Below are 22,250 nucleotides of genomic sequence, written 5' to 3'. Positions count from 1 at the left end.
TACAGTGTATATATATATATATATATATATTTATATATATATAGTGTATATAATATAGGTATATATATACTGTAGGTATATATATATATATATATATATATATATATATATATATACACACACACACACACAATATACATGGACAGAAAGATATAGTACATTCTTTAATATTTGAAGTGGGTTTCAAAAATATTATATAATAGTAGTCTGTACATGTGATTTATTTCTGTATTTTCTTAGTAAGTATTGTAAAATTAAAAATATTCTTAAGTCTTTTGGTAAACAAAGTGTCCTTGCACCAACAAGCAAAATAAAAAAACAAAAAAAACAAAAGAAAAAAAAACGAGATCATAAATTTGAGGCAAAACGCATCTTGTCTTGGTCAGCTTCTGTACTACTTAAGACTGTAGATTCTCTTCTGGAGCTCAGTGAATCCCTGTGCTGGGACGATGGATTCACACGAACTGGAGGCAATGCTCCTGAAGACATCTGCCGGAAGAGGTTCACTCTCTGCGGTACAGTGGTTCGTGTCCCACTCTGTAGGCTTGTGCCCTGCACAGAGGACACTGGAGGAGGTATGGATGCCAAAGACTCTCCTGATGAAGGATGTGGCCTGGTGATAAGAGATGTGTCATGAGGGAGCGAAGGTTGGGAGGCTGACAGTGGCCTCACATCCCGGCTCAGACTTGCAGAATGCAGAGCCTGTGTGCTCTTGTGCATATCACTTCTCTGGGGTGAAGGTGCCTTCTGCAGCTGTTGCTGCTGTGGCGGTGGTTGTGATTGAGGCTGAGATGCAGGTTGTTGTGTTTGCTGTTGCAAGAGTGATAGCTGGGATGCAGTTGGAGAGCCATACTGAAAAGTGCGGCCTGCCAATGGGCTCTGCACTGGGGGGCTGCACACAGCTGTGGTATATGAACAAGGTGATAAAATTGCGGCCTGTTGTTGCTGTTGTAGCGGTGTTTGTGGGCTTGGGGAAGATGAATTCAGGTTGCTGTGAGACATGCTTGGCATAGCATAAACTGGCTGTTGAGGAGTAGCTAAGACCCTTGGAGATGATGCACTGTAGGCTGGAACTGATGACTGCTGAAATTGACAGTGGCTAAGAGTGGCGGAGTATGGAGGCTGAGCAGGTGAGTTAATGATCGAATTTCCAGAGACTGGGGTTGAGTTCATTCCTGTCATTGACTGCTTGCGATCCACCATCATCACCATCTCGCGGTCCTGTTTGATAATCTGTTTCAGAATCTCGTTCTCCTGTGTGTTGAACACTCCCGCGTTCAGATCTTTCTGGAATTTCTGCAGCAGCAGAGAATTCTTCTTCCCTAAAATTGCAAATAAAAGTGATTATTTTAAATTATAAAACACAAAAAGTTTATAATCACCATCTTAAAGAATACTTTAACACTGCATAATAACTGAGTTACTGAAAACATCTATAGGGTGAAACAATATTTATAATAAAGATCTGTAATATTAGCCATATATATGTGTAAGAGCCAATCTTAGAAAGTTAAAGCTTTGAGTTAAACACATATTAGTGTTTGCTTAATTTGAATAGAACATAATTTTATTTCATAGTCATAGACAATGGCATAGCCTTTACTCCCTGTAAGTTAATAAGGGATAGAACTTTCTTGCTATAACTAAGATACAGTGTGTTAATTGAGTCACTTATTGTTTAGAAGAGGTCCCAGTTCTAGCAAAGACCGAAAGATCCGTTTACAGCAAACTTAAAGAAAGCTTTAAACAGAACTTCTCTTAAACAAGAACTTTTCTTTTCTTTGCTATATCAATTTTCTCTTTTCTGCGTGAACTGTTTTACTTGGAATTTTTAGTAAAGTTTTTAAAACTAAGATATTTTGTCTTTTGCAAACTAGAGCTGCTGAACTTTGGTAATTTTGGGTAAACCCAGCTACAATATATATGTGTATATATTACTCTAAACTGACAGAAACTGTTTTCTTTATTTCAAGTAAAACCGAAAGCATGCTAGAGTTACTTACTTCTGAAAAGAAAAATGCTTGGAAATGCATGGAAAGTTTTAGCAGGACTTTTGGCCCAAACCAATACCAAACATGACACCATGATTATATTTATTTGGCTGGCAAAAGGGAGTGAATGTTGCTGATCTTTTTTATGCAAGTTGAAAGAAAGATAAAAATGGCAAATGTAAAAATATTTCCAGTCTGGTAGTTCACATGTCCCTTATAACCCACAAATACACATTTTCAGATTACCACAGCTTTAATAACAGTCTGTCTAAACTCCAGCAAACGCTTTAATATTCCTTAGTGAATATGCAATTCATTCCTTTTAACTACTGGAGATTTTTACCATATTTACCAGCACACAGGTATTTCTCACTATAAGTCAGGTTTTGACACATAACTTTTGGCCTTGTCCCCCCAGAAGCAATTAACTAGTCATAGCACACAGTGATATATCACCAGCAACGCAGCACCATGGTGGTGCAATGATTATGACCCCTGGAGGTTGTGGAGGTTTACAAACACTTGCTTTTCAGCAAAGAAATAATTTCCCATCCATTATATGTCATTTTACTCAAACATTTCCCTCGCTATTTTTGTCATGGCCTGAAGCCACCCTAAAAGGGACCATACTGTATATGAAGTTATTTATTGTGATTTGTGTTCTTTGCACTAGTAGGAAAAACCTAGAATACTGTAGTTCGAGAAGGTTTGCAACACTAACCATAGTTATGTAATAAATGGACCACATTTAGTGATAATAAAGTTTTTGCTAATATATAATTTGTCACTACGTTTTATCATTCCATCCTCCGACTTCCTCACATATGCAGTGCTGGGTAAATAAATAAATATATATCTACCTAAGCAAACTTCTTGACTGCAGATCAGTTCTCAGAGAGAGAACCACATTGCTCACCAGACACTTTGAGCTGTATCAGGAACGACTTTGTCACTTGCAAATATGTCATTAACAACACCCTTGTATCTGGTCCCTCTCATAAATTCAGTATTAAACAATGGGTCTCTTGCCTATCTAAAAATCTTGCTTATTGCATTTCTTGTAGGAAATGGCCAAACATCTACATAAGTGAAAGAGAGAGGGGACTAATGGAACCGTTTCACTGAGCAAGTTCAAGCATGAGCATGAACACTTCACATCCTTTGACAATCGCAGTACTATCTCTGTGTTCTTTTACAGGACTTTAAAGGCACTTTTCAAAGAAAAAAAACAGAACAATCTAAGTTCATTCTCAGCCAGGGATCACATATTTCTCCAGATCTTAATGACGACTAACTTTTTAATGTCTCCCTTCATCTTCTCTAATGGCAGCTTTTTCAAACCTGCTCTATCCTTTTGTCCTGCATTTCCTTTTCAGTTGCATACCTGATGAAGGCCATATATCCAAAACGTTGTCTTTAACCTTTTTTTATTTTCAGGATGGAAATGACATTTAATTTTTTTCCTTTGCAGATGCCTTCACCTGTAGCCTTGCATTAACTCCATATATATGTAATTGTTGATACATATACATGAGAAAATGTATACACATTGATAATATGGTGAAAATTCATTGATATATTAATGACTCAATCAACTTATCGGAATATCCCAAGAGAAAATAATACATGTTGAGAGAAATTAACATAATTAAACTTATTTTGATCTTCAGAGAACTGTTCAACTACAACTTATCCAAATATAGCAATATTTTTGTAAAAGACAATAAACATGTTTATAACATTTGTCAGAATCATGGTACCTTTTTCCATACTGAGTAAAGAAAATGTGTATTCAAATAAGTTGAAAACTGAAAACCTGAAATTGCTTACTTTATCCATTACAAAACATGTCTCACATTAATTGTTATGTTATAAAGTATGGATTGTATCTGTTCAATTACTTTTAATGACAATTTTACTGGGAGGCTTTTGCCTCGGAATGGTTACTTTTCATGACCATAAACTATATAAATAGTTGACAATATCTTCCAAAGTATTTATTTAATGCTTGAAGTTAGGTACATATTACTGACCTGAACCAAGTTATTTTGTAACTGACTAATGAGAAGAGACATGATTTGATCTTTATGAAATTCAAAATATTACCAAAACAATGTTTGACATTATTTAATAAAATGCAGTTTGGTAAATGTTTTTTATAGGTCCTTACAAGGAAGAGCCCCTATGTTTTTTCCATAGCTAAATGTAAAACTCCCACACCTAATTAATCCACTCTATGGTCATAGTGTGCTAGGCGCAAATAAAATTGAAGACCCTCAGTTCCCCACAGAGTTCTGTGCACCATGTAAAAAATGCACATGAAATTGCATTTTGGTTGCCTAAAAATGGGCCGAAATGGACCAAATGGGACATTATCTTCAATTCTGGGATGCTAGGCATAAAACAGAACACAGTGCATAAAAACAGGACTCTCTAAGAAAAAAAGAGATGTTTGGTCAAACTATCTGGGACACATAGCCTGAAAGTTGGACTGTACCACTCAAACCTGGATGTCTGTTCACCCTAAGGTGGAACCTATCCAAGCAGCACTTGAAATCAGGAAACAGTCCTGGATAGGGCACCAGTCTATCACAAGGCCTACTCATACATACAGCCATACTAAAACCGAGGCCAGTATAAAGTTGCCAATTAACCTAACCTGCTTGTCTTTGGGTATGTGGGACAAAACCCCACTCAGACATGGGAGGAAGAGGCTTACTGTCTGTTGTCACATGTTTGTGCATAGGGAGAATGTACAATGCTCTGGTAAGGTGACACCTCTTCATCAAGTGTCTGAGGCCACTAATGCCTCCTTTTTTTCATCCACAGACTACATTCCAGAGATAACTTCCAATGTCACCTCCGGGTTTTGCCTGGAGGTCCCACCTCCTCTACCCCAGGACCTATCTAAAGTACGACAACACTGAAAGTTGGTGTTCACTGACAAACCTGTCTCCAAGAAGGATGCACTTGAAATGGGAAAAGTCCCTATTTGAGAATTGTTCTTGAATTTTATTTGAAGAAAATAACATTTCTTAAAATCCAGTCTAACTTAAACAACGAAGAAGATAACATTACATACAATCAAGTCAAACTTAACAAAGCAGAATTCAGCCCCCATCCAAGAGAAAGAGAAGAAAGTCAACAGCAAGAGAAAATCTTTAAAAACCAACAAAGAAGATAGAATGTCCTTTTCCTCGATATAAATGCTTATTTTAAAATGTTATTAATTAGATCTTGCCATATTTTAAAAAAAGGTTTGAACAGATTCTCTAAGCAAGAATTAGATTTTTTCCAATCTCAAATAGTATAGAACATCAGTTACCTACTGACTTATAACAGATGGGTTGTGAGTCTTCCAGCTAAGTTTGTGCTAGTATTGTGGTACTGGAAATCAAAATCAATTTGTCCTTCTCCAGTTTAAACCCATTTGGTAATACACCAAACACAGCTGTTAATGGGTTAGGAGTGATTGTGTCACCAAGGCTGTCTGAAAGGCATTCAAACATTTTTCTCTAAAATGATGTTAATTTGGTGGACTTTTAAAGCATTTGGCCCAGTGAGGGTAGAGCTAGATTGCAATGTTTACAGGTTGAATCTTGCCCTGGATATACTTTGGACAATTTTAAATGAGAAAAATGTGGTCAATAAAAGATTTTATTGATCAATGTAATAATGGTTTGTGCAAATGGAGCTAGACTGTACTCTATGCATGGTTGACTTCCACTCCTTTTCTGAGATATTAAATGAAAGTTCCTTTCTCCAGTGCACCCTAGGATCTTTGAAAGGAAAAGACATTAATATGTTTTTATGTATTATTGAGATGCTCTCTGAGTCTACAAGACTGATCAGTATTATTTCTAGAATAGAAATCGGTGGGAGGTGTGGCATATTGGGTATGTTCTTTTTAGTAAAGTTACTGATTTGAAAACTAATGGAAAAATGATGTTTATGGGAAGTAAAATTTGAAGTGTAATTGTTCAAAAGATGCAAAGAAATTATCAACATGCAATTTTCTAAGTATTTTAATCCCGGTCATTTTCCAAAGGTGTGAAAGGGTAGAAAAAGATGATTATTATGTAGAGGTGCAACAGATAAAAGCTTCTCCGCCTCAAAGTGCTTCCTGCATTGGTTTCATATTCTGAATGATTGATGGACAATTGGATTACTGGTATCATGATGATAATTAGTATTTATCGGAGCACAAAGCAGGGCATATAAAGAAGTACAGCATGTTTTTATTTCTATTGCAGAGTAGGCTTGTTTATAATAATCAATCTGTGTCAATGTCCAGGGGCCTGATGTATAAATGGTGTGTACGCACAAAAATGTTGCATACTCCCATTTCAACCTTAAAAATTGATGTATAAAACCTAAACTTGCCGTAAAGCCACGCACATTTTCACGCTAGCTAAAACACTGGCGTACGCAAGTTCTCTGCTTGGCTTTGCAAACTGGCAGCACACAGCATCAAAGCAGTGCTACTGTTCCAGTGTGGGTTCCCTTTCTTTTTTAGATCCACATCCCTGACGCGGCTTTATAAATATTGTACACTGAAATTAACAGCATATTGTTTATTAGTTTAATGCATCTAATTGTAATTAACCTGTAACAATATAATGGTCCACAGGATGGTCAAACTATTCTAAATACCATAGCTGCTTTAGCGTTGTTACTCTCACTGCACCTTATTCTTCTTCTTTCAGCTTCTCCCGTTAGAGGTTGCCACAGCGGATCATCTTTTTCCATACTACTCTCACTGCACTCACTGTATCTGAGTGGAGAATCACAGCTCTACAGCAGCTGATTGGAAAGAGAATTATTGGTATACAGCATCAAGCACACGCTGCCTCAGCCATGCTGTTTATTGAACTGCTCTCATACGGCAAACGCTTCAGGGCCTTTCCATGCAGTTCAGAAACAGTTTCATTTCAAGAACTATAAACACACTCAACCAGTCCTCAGTGTTCCTTGTAGAACGCTTTGTACTTATAAGTACAATTACCTCACTGTAAACTTGCAATACAGTTATAATTTGCACAACCTGAGCCACTTTATAAAGCTTGTATTTACATATGATGACGATATCATTTTTAAGATGAAATGCAGAAAAAAATGTTTATTATGTTATACAGATAAAACTATAACTTCATTTAAATAATCTATATTGTTAATAATTAAACATATGAGGACACGGTGCCACAGCACTAGCGAGGAGCTGGCGCTCCGTTCACGGATTTTTCCTGCCTCCAACATTAGAAGGATAGATGGATAGAATAATTAAACATGTACTACGAAGATATTTCAATGTTACTTAAAAGTTTCGAAGAATCAGCATTCTAAGGTGACAGATGGCTTAATGTCTATTACAGAGCTGATTGTGTGGCGATTGGGTTTTTGGAGAAAAAAAAGTAAGGACAGGAATTGGGGGTTAGTACATTTGAATAATAAATTATTTCATCGAAGGTTGCGCACAGCGCAGCAAGCATCTTGTGTGAGGCATGAACAATCACTGCGCCACCTTGTTCCCATGTTTAATAACATGCTTTAACTCCTATCATCATGAAAATGATATCAAGTATACATCTCAGTATTAAAATTATTCAGAGAACTATATCATCATTCCTCCCCCACACTATGCGACTCTTTAATTCCAGCCGGGGGGGGTAAATGTTAATATTATACAAAGTTATTGTCTGTTATACCTGCATTTTTATCACTCTTTAATTTATTGTTTTTTATCAGTTATCTGCTGCTGGAGTATGTGAATTTCCCCTTGGGATTAATAAAGTATCTATCTATCTATCTCTATCTATCTATCACAAATGTAATGGATTCTGTGTCCTGTTGGAGAAAGAGAAAGCCTGTTTAATAAGCACATAGTGATTCACACATATAGAGCACATAGAAGATCAAATACAAAACAAAGCATTTAACGTGCTACTTTAGTTACGATGGGATTTGAGAAACTAGTAAATTAAACGTTTATGATGTTCTACTTTAATGACAAAATAAACTACGTGATTAAAGTGGACCCCTCCTTGAACCGTCACCTTATCGTGGTGGAGGGGTTTGCGTGTCCCAATGATCCTAGGAGCTACAGTATGTTGTCCAGGGCTTTATGCCCCTGGTAGGGCCACCCAAGGCAAACTGGTCCTAGGTGAGGGATGAGACAAAGAGCGGTTCATCAAACCTCCTATGAAGAATACAAATTTTGGACGCCATTTTCCCCTCTGGAGCCAGGCCTGGGGGTGGGGCTCGATGGCGAGCGCATTGGGGGCCGGGCCTGCACCCATGGTGCTCGGCCGGCACAGCCCGAAGAGGTAACGTGGGTCCTCCTTCCCATGGGCTCACCACCTATGGGAGGGGCCAAGGAGGTTGGGTGCAGTGTGAGTTGGGTGGTGGCCGAAGGCAGGGACCTTGGCGGTCTGATCCTCGGCTACAGAAACTGGCACTTGGGATGCGGAATGTCACCTCTCTGAAGGGGAAGGAGCCTGAGCTGGTGCGCGAGGTCGAGAGGTTTCGGCTAGATATAGTCAGACTCACCTCGACGCACAGCTTGGACTCTGGAACCAATCTCCTTGAGAGGGGCTGGACTCTCTACCACTCTGGAGTTGCCCGGTGAGGCGCCAGCAGGTGTGGGCATACTTATTGCCCCGACTTGGAGCCTTTGCATTGGGGTTTACCCCAGTGGGCGAGAGGGTGGCCTCCCTCCGCCGGGTGGGGAAGGGTCCTGACTGTTGTTTGTGCATGAGCCAACAGCAGTTTGGAGTATCCACCCTTTTGGAGTCTCTGGAGGGGGTGCTAGAGGGCATACCTTCTGGGGATTCCCTCGTTTTGCTGGGAGACTTCAATGCTCACGTGGGCAATGACAGTGAGACCTGGAAGGGCGTGATTGGGAGGAATGGCCCCCCTGATCTGAACCCGAGCGGTGTTTTGTTATTGGACTTCTGTGCTCATCACGGATTGTCCATAACGAACACCATGTTCAAGCATAAGGGTGTTCATATGTGCACTTGGCACCAGGACACCCTAGGCCTCAGGTCGATGATCGACTTTGTGGTCGTGTCGTCGGACTTGCGGCCATATGTCTTGGACACTCGGGTGAAGAGAGGGGCGGAGCTGTCAACTGATCACCACCTGGTGGTGAGTTGGCTTGATGGTGGGGAAGATGCGGTCAGACCTGGTAGGCCCAAGCGTGTTGTGAGGGTCTGCTGGGAATGGCTGGCAGAGTCCCCTGTCAGAAGTAGCTTCAACTCCCACCTCCGCAGAACTTCAACCACGTCCCGAGGGAGGTGGGGACATTGAGTCGAATGGGCCATGTTACGTGCCTCTATTGTTGAGGCGGCTGACCGGAGCCGGTCGTGGCGGCAATCCCCAAACCCGTTGGTGGACACCTGCGGTGAGGGATGCCGTCAAGCTGAAGAAGGAGTCCTATAGGACTTTTTTGTCCTGTGGGTCTCTGGAGGCAGCTGATAGGTACCGGCAGGCCAAGCGGAATGCGGCTTCGGTTGTTGCTGAGGCAAAACTCGGGCATGGGAGGAGTTTGGAGAGGCCATGGAGAATGACGGCTTCGAGGAGATTCTGGTCCACCGTCCGGCGTCTCAGGAGGGGGAAGCAGTGCAGTGTCAACACCGTATATGGTGGGGATGGTATCCTGCTGACCTCAACTCTGGACGTTGTGGGTCGGTGGGGGAGTACTTCGAAGACCTCCTCAATCCCACTAACATGCCTTCCAATGAGGAAGCAGAGCCTGGGAACTCTGAGGTGGGCTCTCCCATCTCTGGGACTGAAGTCACCGAGGTGGTCAAAAAACTCCTTGGTGGCAGGGCCCGGGGGTGGATGAGATTCTCCTGGAGTTCCTTAAGGCTCTGGATGTTGTAGGACTGTCTTGGTTGACACGTCTCTGCAACATCGCATGGACATCGGGACAGTGCCTCTGGATTGGCAGACTGGGGTGGTGGTCCCCCTCTTTAAAAAGGGGACCAGGAGGGTGTGTTCCAACTACAGAGGGATCACACTCCTCAGCCTCCCTGGAAAAGTCTATTCGGAGGTTCTGGAGAGGAGGGTCCGTCGAATAGTCGAACATCGGATTCAGGAGGAACAGTGTGGTTTTAGTCCTGGTCGTGGAACAGTGGACCAGCTCTACACCCTTAGCAGAGTCCTGGAGGGTGCATGGGAGTTTGCCCAACCAGTCTACATGTGTTTTGTGGACTTGGAAAAGGCGTTCGAATCCTGTGGGGGTGCTCGGAGTATGGGGTACCAGACCCCTGATAAGAGCTGTTTGTCCTGTACAACCGGTGTCAGAGCTTGGTCCGCATTGCCAGCAGTAAGTCGAGCCCGTTTCCAGTGAGAGTTGGACTCCGCCAGGGCTGCCCTTTGTCACCGATTCTGTTCATAACTTTTATGGACAGAATTTCTAGGCGCAGCCAGGGTGTTGAAGGGGTCGGTTTGGTGGACTCAGGATTGGGTCACTGCTTTTGCAGATGATGTTGTCCTGTTTGCTTCATCAGGCCGTGATCTTCAGCTCTCTCTGGATCGGTTCGCAGCTGAGTGTGAAGCGGCTGGGGTGAGAATCAGCACCTCCAAATCCGAGACATGGTCCTCAGCCGGAAAGGGTGGAGTGCCCTCTCAGGGTTGGGGGAGAGATCCTGCCCCAAGTGGAGGAGTTCAAGTATCTTGGGGTCTTGTTCACGAGTGAGGGAAGAATGGAGCGTGAGATCGACAGGCGGATCGGTGCGGCATCCGCAGTGATGCGGGCTCTGCATCGGTCTGTCGTGGTGAAAAGGAGCTGAGCCGTAAGGCAAAGCTCTCAATTTACCAGTCGATCTACGTTCCTACCCTCACCTATGGTCATGAGCTATGGGTAGTGACCGAAAGAACGAGATCGCGAATACAAGCGGCTGAAATGAGTTTCCTCCGCAGGGTGTCTGGGCTTTCCCTTAAAGATAGGGTGAGAAGCTCAGTCATCCGGGAGGGGCTCAGAGTAGAGCCGCTGCTCCTCCGCATCGAGAGGAGTCAGATGAGGTGGCTCGGGCATCTGATCAGGATGCCTCCTGGATGCCTCCCTGGTGAGGTGTTCTGGGCACGTCCAACCGGGAGGAGGCCCCGGGGAAGACCCAGGACACGCTGGAGAGACTATGTCTCCTGGCTGGCCTGGGAACGCCTTGGGATTCTCCTGGAAGAGCTGGAAGAAGTGGCCGGGGAGAGGGAAGTCTGGGCTCTCTGCTTAAGCTGCTGCCCCCACGACCCGACCTCGGATAAGCGGAAGAGGATGGATGGATGGATGGATTAAAGTGGAAATTTCGAGATTAAAGTTGACATTTCATGCTTTTTTCCCCACTGTGTGCCTTTTTTTTTCTCTGTACCCTAATAAGCTTTCATATGACATTCAGACGGTGGGCTACAACTCACCTTTTCACAGTGACTTTGATACTTGACAACTTTTTTATTTCAGATACTGTGCGACTTTGTGAACTTGAGCTTTCCAGTTTCTCCGACACTCTATGTCAATCGATCAACTTCCTTTTGTTGTTTATACCACTGTTTAAACCAACAAATAGTATGTTTTTCCTTGCCTCCACTTGGTATTTGCTGAAAGTCTTCTATTTCCCCCCGTGCTTTTGCCATTGCCTTTTCACAGAACGCTGAGTTTAAGGGCTATTCATATTGATTTGCATATTCAAAGAGGCATAATTCTGGGAGGAGTTTGGAGAGTGGCAGCAGGTGCGTGCATGTCCGTTAATTTTCACGCTGACCGAGATTTATGGAGCGGAAGAACATGGAAGTTGGCGAATGCACAGATTTATGGATCTGGATTTTTTGTGCATATGAACATTTTCCTAATTGTCCTTATGCCATGTTTTAGTGTGAATTCTGCGTACGGCGTTATGCAGGAGGTCCCAGGTCTTAGCTTGCATATTTGCCACCAAGCAATACAACTGAAAGTTAGGTAGTGCCATGCCACATTTTGCTTTAGGTCTTTGTAGGGTAGCCCTTTGAATGCGTGGATGTCTCAAATTCCAAATAAACGTTAATGTATATGTTCTGAAACAGAAAAAGAATCTTGGGAAGAATGTTCATCTAAACAGCATCAATTATCCCTGCTAACATGAGATGGAGTATAGACCATCTGTTCACATCTTGTTTAATTTTTTCCGTGCTGATAGCAAAATTTTGTTGAAAAAGATAGTTATATTTACTTGTGATGTTTACCGCTAGATATTTAAACTGATCTGATAAAATAAATGGGAAGGTGTCCTGTCTAGTGTTGTATGCCAGAGAGTTCACTGGAAAAAGCATACTTTTATTAAAATTAATTTTGAGTCCAGATATCTTTTGAAATTCTGCTAGTGCATTGTGGGTCTAATATATACAGTACTATATCATTTGCATATAGTGATATTTTCTTTTCAAGTCTTTCTGTGATAATCCCCTTTATCTCGGATGCATTTCGAAAGTGAATTGCCAATGGCTCAATGACAATTGTAAAAAGCAAAGGTGATAGGGGGCATCCTTGTTGAGTACTAAGTTCTAATTTGAAGAAGTTTGAGATTATGTTGTTAATACAGACAGAGTCTTCCGGACTAGTTTAGAGTAGTTGGATCCATGATTGCATATTTGGGCCAAACCTAAATTTGTGCAATGTGGTGAATAGGTAGTCCCATTCAACCATGTCAAATACTTTTTCTACATCTAAAGAGAATAATGATCTCTGGTGTGTTATTACATTAAGCAAATGCCAAAGATTAGAAGCTAAGTGTCTGCCTTTAATAAATCCGGTTTGGTCTTGTGATATTACAGAAGGAAGCACTTTCTCAATCCTTTTAGCTAGAACTTAGAGAGTATCTTCACATCATTATTCAGAAATTAAATTGGTCTGTATGATGCACATTGTAATAAGTCATTATTTTATCTCCATCTGTGTTGGTAATTTCTGTAATTGTGTTGCAAACATCAGCCCTGGGGATTTATTAAGATAAAATCTTATTAGCCTTCTCTCTGTAATCATAGTAATGATGTCACAATTTAAAAATAAGCTGTTCCATTTCTTTTGTTGTCAAGTGGTTAAATTCTGAACTTCTCTTTGCCTATAAAGTGCCTTATTCTAAGATCTGGTGTATTCTTGATCTATTCTGATAATTTCACTGATTAATTCTGGTGCTTTTTGGTATGCAACTTATTGTTATGAGAAAGATATGAAATAATCGGTCCTCTTAAAAAAGCTTTCAGAGTTTTCCAGAGACCTCAGGATGCATTTGTCTCTAAAAATACGCAATTCGTTTGGGGGTGAATTCTGTAAAGTTATCATCTGCTAAAGACAAGTTAAGGCGCAAATTACAAAATGAGTGTGTAGGGAATAGTGATACAAGCTCCAAGATCAGAGGTATGTGATAAGATATAACAACTTGCAAAATATGATAGTGGGCATTAAATTATTATCAATAAAGAAATAATCAATTCTTGAGTAAGTATGCAGTACTGGTGAAAAGGACAAATATGCTCTTGAGTTTGAATTTAAGAATCTCCATGGGTCTGATAAGTTATGGTCCATTACAAACTGTGTGATTGTTTTTGTGGTATTAGATGTTATTGCCTCTGTAGTAAAAGACCTATCCAGGTCTGGATTTAAAACACAATTACAGTCTTCAGCCATTATAAATTTATGAGTGTTCATATTGGAAATAGATGCAAATATATTTTGAATGAAATCTCTATTATTCACATTAAATACAGAGATGTTTATCAAAATTATTTTAGATTTAAATAAATTGCCCATCACCATGACATATCGCCCTTCAGGGTCAGATATTACATTTGATACTACAAATGAGATTGTTTTATGTATTGAGATTCGCACACCTCTAGTTTTCATTGTATGGCTGGAATGAAAATTTGGCCAATCCAACCTTTTTGTATTTGAAGGTGGTCCTTATTTATTAAGTGATTCTCCTATAAAAATATAATCTTGGCATTTAGGCCTGTTAGGTGAGAGAATACTTTTCTCTTCAGACTGTGATTGAGACCCTTGATATTCCAGCTTATAAATTTCACTGTTTGGTCAGACAAACACTACTTCTGAACTATTGAGGAAATTTTGTAATCTTAAGTAAAAGTAGTGTTTTGTTTCACAAAATAGCTTTAACCTTGATTTCATATTATTGCCAAATATTATGGCTAAGGAGCCCATTATTATATTGGCATTTACAGTTGTTGGGGTGAAAAAGCTAACAATTAACTTGCTCTCTTTCTCGTCTCTTACAGAGAAGTCAAATATATCAACATTTTAGCACAATAGTAACATTGCTAAAATATATTGCAATAAAACAGTACATTAGAAGAGGTGTAACAAAAGTTATTTTTATTTATCATGTCTAAATCTTGCACAATTTGGCATTGTACATTGGAACTAGGAGCTAAAGGGTTTCTCATTGGTGATATTGGTATGCTGATTTGTTTTCCTTAAATGTTTAAATGAATTATATAGAGTATATGCATGATACATAATTAGTTATATGCAAAATATTGTAAGGCAAAGAACAACATGCATAATATATTACAGCATTCAAAAATAGAGAATTGTAGTTCAGAATTCTCCACCCAGCAGGACTCATTTTATGCACTTTTAGCACAGTGGAGATTCAATTTTTCATAATGGATCTGAGAATGTAAGCGTAGTGAAGTGCTATTTTCTTTCAAGATTAGTGTATGACATAAACGGAAAAGTAGTGCCAAGACTCTTTTTACATTTTCATAGTGACCTATTTTTATCCTTATTATTTAATTTAATCTGTCTTAATGACAGTAGCTTCCATAATAATCAGCTGTAATCCCCAATTATTCTTACCACATTTTATTTCCCATGATTCCCTACTTCTTGGATGCTGTTACCAAATGCAGAGTCAGTTTATTTGCAAAATGTTCTCAAACCAGAAATCTGCATTCTTTCCCATGTAAACAAATACTTTAGATAAGAGTTAGTTATGGGACAGTCATTCTAATTCTGACTCAGTCTTTTTGTCAGTATGTGCATTTCAGTTAAGTTATTAATTTGAAGCAGAAACAAGGTAACAAGATTCTGATCATTAGAATAAAGTAGTTACGCATTTGATACAAGGAAAAAAATTAACTACTTTCTATATTTATTTCATACAAAATGAAATCCTTTGCCTATCACTTACACCAGGGGTGCCCACACTTTTTTGGCCTGAGAGTTACTTTAAAAATGACCAGGTCAGAATGGTATATCCCTACATTAAAAATGCTATATACTGTATATACATATATGTACTGAGTTTAGAGGCGGGTAATAACAAGTTACATTTACTCCGTTACATTTACTTGAGTAACTTTTTAAAAAAATTGTACTTCTAAGAGTAGTTTTACTGCACCATACTTTTTACTTTTACTTGAGTACATTTGTGAAAAAGAAACGCTACTCTTACTCTGCTACATTGGGCAACAGTCGAATTGTTACGTTTTTTCCATTAGATAAAGTCTGACAGGCAATTTTCAATCTGCTCTGTGTAGCGTATACTGTCAAGTTGTACACATGCCTTCCATTGCGTCTCCAGCTCTGATGCAAGGTTTTGGATGTTCCCCAAATCAAGGAGCTGCAGCTTTGTGGACAGATGTTGCATTTTTGTTTGTAAGCATTAATTGAGCTAATCATATTGACCATGGAGTTCTCTTTTCCTTGCTGCTGTAAATTAAACTCATTCAACATGTTGGTCAGATCAGAAAAAAAATGTCTAGCAGCCATTGATCGTTATTAAGTTGCTTGTATTCTGCATGTTTAATGATAAGGAGAAACTCCGTTTTCTTTGGCCAGGGGTCTTGAAATCACAGGAAGAATTTCTCCCTAGTCATCTGCCTCAACAAAGGCATCTTTTATCATCTCTCCATCTTGGAAGGACTTCTTATGCTTAATGATCGAGTGACTCACCTGGAACGATGCTTCGGTGTGTCTGCCTTTGCTTTTGAATTCAGCCGAGTGAAAAATGACGGCTGTCCAATTAATTGCGATTTTAGTTCCTTCTCCTTTCTCTTTCTCAGATCGCTTTTCGAAAGGAAGTCAGTTTCATAGTTTTTATGAACAGTTCCAAAGTGCCTTTCCACATTTTTCCTTCTTTGGAATAGCAATGATAGACAGATCAGACAAATGCACTTCGATTGTGACATTGCGAGACAAAAAAAATCCTCTTCCAATTCCACGTCCAGCTCATAAACAACAATTTTTTTTTAAAATCCCTTTTTTAGTCAATATAAATTGGAAGGCTAACTAGATCACTTAGATAGCCTGAGTTTTGCAGTAGCTCGTGCGTTTGGTCGTACGTGCGGGATGACCAGTGTGTTAGAAGAAAAGAGATCTCAGACTGGCCGTCCTGTATGTCAATCAAGTGGCAAATGCCATAGGGAGGCTATATGACAGACTAACATTTAAAAAAAATGTTTTTTGAATGCAACGCGATCTACCTGCACTCCCTATCCGATCTACCGGTCGATCGTGATCGACCCATTGGGCACCCCTGACTTACACCCTGTACCTTATCTCTGTGACTGAATTTAACAGATTTGAGAATGTATTGTTTGTAAAGGTTGTATCTTTCTGCTCACAGTGTCAAGGAGTTCCAGGTTTTACTACACTGACTATCATATAAGTACTTCTCAACAGAATTATACAAGATAATCCAACACAATACTCCTTTCGTCTCTGGTTTTATTTTGGATAGGATAATGACTTACTCTGCCTGTTACTCGTTGTTATAGAAGCAATCGTCAACTGATTTAGAGATGAATGAAAGACGAGATAGGCTAAAGCCTTACTCTGGAAACTTTCTATATCACCTAAGTCTAAATTACACTCAGCTGCTCACCTCAGAAAAGGACCTACTCATGTACATTTTAAAAGACCAATCCCAACACTATTCAGACAGAACTGAGTGAGAGAAACAGTGTAACAATCAAGAGCAATCTATTAAACACCATTTTACTAGCGCCCTGCGACAGACTGTCCAAGTTTTATTTCTGCCTTGTGCCCTTTGCTAGATGGGATAGGCTCCGGTAAAACCCACAATCCTAGTCTAGATTAAGTGGATTAAAAAATGACATGACATGAAATTTAACTAGTTATCAAAACACTGGCCAATAAATTGAAACCTGACTCCCCAAATAATTGTTTTTTGATATCTTCTTAAAATTGGTAGAGACTTCTGATGCAAAATATAGAAGTAGTGAATTAGTATTCTTTATAACTATCATTTAGAGTGTGCATCACAATAGTATGAACTGTTTTCAAAACTGTAACTTTATGCGACTTTTCCCGCAATTTTCAGTCGTAGCCTTCATTTACATAATCTTAGGAAATCAGAGGCAGTTTGTGGCACTCTGCTGTTCATCTAGTAGCATAATGTGACGTGCCCAGAGGCTCACTTCAACAAAACCAATACTCATTATGACAAAATTAAACAGTTTTGATTTTATCTTTAGTTGCAGGGATGGACTCGGTGTATACAAGAGCTGACAACCAATGAATAGTCAACTGAAAGTACAATTCATATAATGAAGTGATGAATAAGAAAGGACACAAGTATTTTGGATCTCACAAACGGATGAGAACTTCCTCTGTCTGATGTCTTGTATTTTATGTACCATAACAGGATGGAAAAAGAAAAAAGGGCAGTGATTGCAACAGAACTTGTCATGCCTGTTAAGGCTTTGTAAAGTGCTGGCTCCATCAAGCAGCATGTTATTGGCTGTCATATAAAGGGGAAGCCCCACAACTGTGCTGGAATGTCAGCACTCAAGTCAGTAAATAAGACATGCTGTCTAGGAAGCAAGATCGGCAACTGTGGTCAGAAAGTCTGATATACCCATTGAATAAAAGTCATGTAATGTGACAGCAGCTTTAGTCAAACTGTTCTTGACAAGCAGCAGCAGTGATTGGCCATTAACTAGCAAAAGTTTTCTACAACATCAAGTCAAGTCAAGTCAAGCACAGTGGCTTTATTGTCATACTATCCATACACAACATTGCAGCATACAGTGGCACAAAATAAAATTCTTCAGGACTGTGGCACATATACCCTGGCAGTGATGTTTTGTAGCTAAAGAATGCTAGCCAAATAATACTATTCAGAATTTACCTGCTTATGTACATTTTGTGGTCTTTATCCCCCTAGCAGAATTGGGGACTCATTGCTGTTAATGCCCTAATTCCTGCCCTTCTAAAGACTAGACACAGCAAATGGTAATGGTAAAATGAGGGGCACTCTTTAGCATCGATAGCCTCTATGAATCCTCACACAAAGTTAAAGAAAAATTATTACATGACAAACTATATATTTGTGGATGGTGATGGCTAGCTCCTGGTCTTCTCATAGTGCTATTTATTTGGGCCTCCCTGACTCTTCCTTATGAACATGACAACTTTAATACAACCATCACTTGCTAGTGCTGCCCCACTGTCAAATCCTTTTAGCTGACATGTGCCATGATACATTGGGCTGAGCAGTTGGACCATAAAGACTTAAAATTTATCAAAAAAGCAATTAGTCCCCATTGCCTATTCAATTGATCACAGGATAACATTGTGTGTATTGAGTACTGGGTTCTGATATCATCCAAGGCATGTTGATGTTTTGTTTATGTTGTGTTTATGTCTGAGAATAATTAGCATCTGTAAATTGAAATTGGATGGATGTAATTAGGCTGCTGTCTCATCCACAGTTAAATCCTACCTTTCACTTTACACTGTTAGACTGTGGCTCTGTCTGCCGTTGACTCTGCAGTAGAATAAGAGTGTTCTGAAAATCAACAGACCTAAGCTTATGCATGTACATAAACAGTCTTGTTGTAAAATGTATTTACCTCTGCAACTGTAATTCTACAGATCCTGTTAAATTAATTATAGGCCAAAATGCAATTACTGATTCCAATCTTTCATTCTTTGATAAGACAATTCTAAAAAGGCTGTGATGCAGCTAATTGTCTTTAACTGAATTACGTCCACATAGTTAAGGTATAAATTAAATGTATATACTGTATCTCAGAATTCCCATAATCAGTTAGTGTAGTTTTAACAAAACAAAATGAAGACAAAAGAATTTTCTAAGAAAAATAACCACATTGGGAATATCAGTTTATCAACATTTTTTAATTATGACATTAACACCACAAACCATTAAAAGGTATTTTAGAGAACAGAATGGACTTATTTGTCAAAAAAAGCAACACTTATAACTTTCATAAAATAGTATAACATTCTACCAGAATAGCTTAATCCAGTTCAGGTCTGGGAGGCTGGAGCACAACACACATACAAGATATTATTCACAATTCACTGACAAAATGGAAAATGGGTGCAACAAATTACAGGCATATCCTGTGGAAAGGCCTTTAAGAGTCTTTAATGAAAATTTGTGTTCCATCAGGGCAGCTACAGAAAGATCAGAGGCAATGCCATATTTTGGTAAATTAAAATAAAATTGAAGCATGAAGGTCATGGAACCTTTTTGAAAAAATACTTTTTAGGATCATGACTAGTAAAAATAACGTTGAATACCTATTCAGAAAGCCACACATTCATGTGAATCAAGGGATTTGGTGTTTCAGGATTATAATAAAAGGCATCATTTGATTGTGATTGCTTGATCTGTTCAACAAATATGCATGCCACAGCTGCAGTGATACAGATGGGAATATATTGTACAACATGACTGTTATAGTTAAATCTTGAACACATGGAAGCTACTAGCAAGCCAAGAAGCTGCTGGCTGTGGCAGTGCTTATAGTGATGGCTCATGTGAGAGCTGAGATTAGGAGGCTGTCTTTAGGAGACTTTCTGATGGTTTCATATAGTTTTTGTCAAATGATTTGTTGACTCAGAAAGGGTCATGTGGGTCTTTGTCCAGGCTATTATCAGCAAAGATGAGCAAACACTGACCTTCTCTGTGGATATTGTTGAGATGTGGAAGATGCACTTTGAGGAAATCATAAACATTATGAATTTGTTCTGCTTAGAAGTAGAGGATAAGTATTCATCAGTGGAGGAAATGCAAAAAGAATGGATTGCAGTTAGGGTTGTATATGTAGTCGAGAGTGCTTTGGTGATGAAAAAGTTCTGTGATGGCTAGGGCACGGGGTGGATAAGATCTCACTGGAAATACCAAAAGCAATGGATATTTTGTGATTTTGTTTGGCAAGAACAGCAACTCAAAACTAGCAGATTTGGGTGATGGTCCCCAGTTTTTTAAAAAGGGGATAAGAATATGTCTTCCAGTTAATGAAGGATTATACTCCCTAGTTTCCTTAGCACGGTAAGATTATTCTGGGGTACTGGAATGGAGACGTTAATGCAATAGCTAAACTTCAGATCGATTACGTACGTACAATGCAGATTCTGACGTGATCATGGAACACTGGACAAGTTCTTGGCCTTTGCTTAGATAGTTGTGGTGGCCATGAGGATTCATGGCACCCAAGAGTGGCAATGTGGTACATAGTGGAATAAAATCCTTACCTGCAGGTCTCCTCAGAACAGTGATAAAATAACAATAAAAACATTTTCCTCACAATATATCGATAAAGTGAAAATGTTACAGTTATTTTTAATTGCCCCATCAAAAGCTGGCTCTAAGGATATGTGGTAGAACTTTTTCACTTTTCCTAGGAAGAGTATGTAAATAAGGAGATTTATTCTAAATGAAGCTTGACTCTAATTTCTATAAAACATTTTTCTCCTAAATACTAAGTCAAGAGGGCAGCATGATAGCAGAGTCAATAGCATTGCTGTTTCATGGACATTGTCCATGTGGAGATGTATGATCTCACAAGTCTGTGTGGGCTATTCCCCAAATCCCAAAGACATGCAGGTTAGGTTAGGTGGTGAAGTCAAGCTGGTGCATTTAATGTATGGATTTGTGCAGAAGTAGGCCTCTTGATGGATGAGGGCCATGTTCAGGTCTGGATCCTGCCTTGTGCCCCGATGTACTTGAATAGGCTTTTAATGCCAAAATTCCTGAATTCTTAAGTTAGAATAAGTAGATTTGAGAATGTTATTGTAGCCGCCTTTGTATAAGGCGAAGTCAGGCACGGGTAAGACGCGTCTCAAAGAAATCTCTCAGTCCAAAAGTTCGTTTTAAAAATATTTAGTGAAAGTTAAAGGCAAACAATCCATACAAGAATAAAAAAGAAAAATAGTTACACACAAAGAATAAGGGCAAAAAAGGAAAAATGTATCTTCTATAAACTTAGTTTTTCTTATGAAGCTTTGGTTATTTCTTTACTTAAAGGTTATTTATTTCTTCTTCTTTATGCTTCAAACATACGGATTCAATACTCTTTTATTTTACGAGTTACTTCACACTCAAAAGGCCCTTAGGCCGTTGGGACATAGACATGCGCCCAGGCATGGTGACGTGCATAAGCACGAACGTGAGCTCAAACAAGAACACGTACAAGGACACGGTTAAAAAACCGTATGCCCCTGTACCTTACACAAGGCAAGGCTAAACACTTACTAAAGAACATTGTTTACTCATAACTGTTAAGAAATGACAGGAAAATACCAACTCAATTCTATTCACGGGGGTTTTAGGAACCTCCCATATTTTATGCATTATCATCTAATAAATATTCATACATTTTATAGAACTAGGAGAATGGCTCTTACAGTTATATTTTAGTGCCATTACGATACAAAGTATAATTTGTGTTTTTGTTGAATCCATGCTAAGGAGGAATGTGACTAAAGTGCTGTATAATGTTTTACATAAATACAGATTAACTGTGTCAGTCTTCATCCATTTAATAGTGATAATACTGTTCTAATCTGTACAGTATGAAACAGATTGAAACATCTGATGGACAGATAAAAAACACTTGAAATATCAACTTGTTTAAAGTCTGGGAAAATCTTTAATATGAAAGCACAAATGTGAGCCAACTATATTACTTTTAGAATTTGAATAGATTAATCAAATGGACAAAATGTAACGGGAAGTTAAAATCTAACAGAAAATAAAACAACCTTAAATAATTTCGTTGCCTTTGCAGTTGGTGGAAATGAAAGAAAGTTGCCTGGCAAGCAGCATCTGTCACCTTGTCAAAAATAATCTGCTGAAATTTCTTTGACCTTTCTGTCATCTTAAAACAGAAAATGGGAGATAGATTTCATTATTGCTGACAGCTATTTAACGGACATAAACAAACAAAAATCAACTAATCGACTTAATTAAAAACATGCAAATGCACAAAAAC

The 22,250-nt window shown here is 39.1% G+C and overlaps 1 protein-coding gene across 2 annotated transcripts in view; it reads right to left on the bottom strand.

Annotated features, from left to right (window-relative positions):
* Nucleotides 1-313: 313 nt before the first annotated feature.
* Nucleotides 314-22,250, bottom strand: part of LOC120527272 (potassium/sodium hyperpolarization-activated cyclic nucleotide-gated channel 1) — a 346,712-nt gene continuing 324,775 nt past the window's right edge. Inside the window, exon 8 of one of the 2 annotated variants that reach the window (XM_039750499.1) lies at nt 314-1,322. In XM_039750499.1, coding sequence (XP_039606433.1) covers nt 349-1,322 — 974 coding nt within the window. In that variant the 3' untranslated portion in view covers nt 314-348. The remainder of the gene's footprint in view (nt 1,323-22,250) is intronic. The other variant, XM_039750500.1, reaches the window with a different exon arrangement.

The sequence above is a fragment of the Polypterus senegalus genome, chromosome 4 (genome assembly GCF_016835505.1).
Source record: "Polypterus senegalus isolate Bchr_013 chromosome 4, ASM1683550v1, whole genome shotgun sequence".
Classification (NCBI taxonomy): domain Eukaryota; kingdom Metazoa; phylum Chordata; class Cladistia; order Polypteriformes; family Polypteridae; genus Polypterus; species Polypterus senegalus.
The sequence above is the reverse complement of the archived record's forward strand: the minus strand, read 5'-3'. Positions and strand labels throughout refer to the sequence as shown.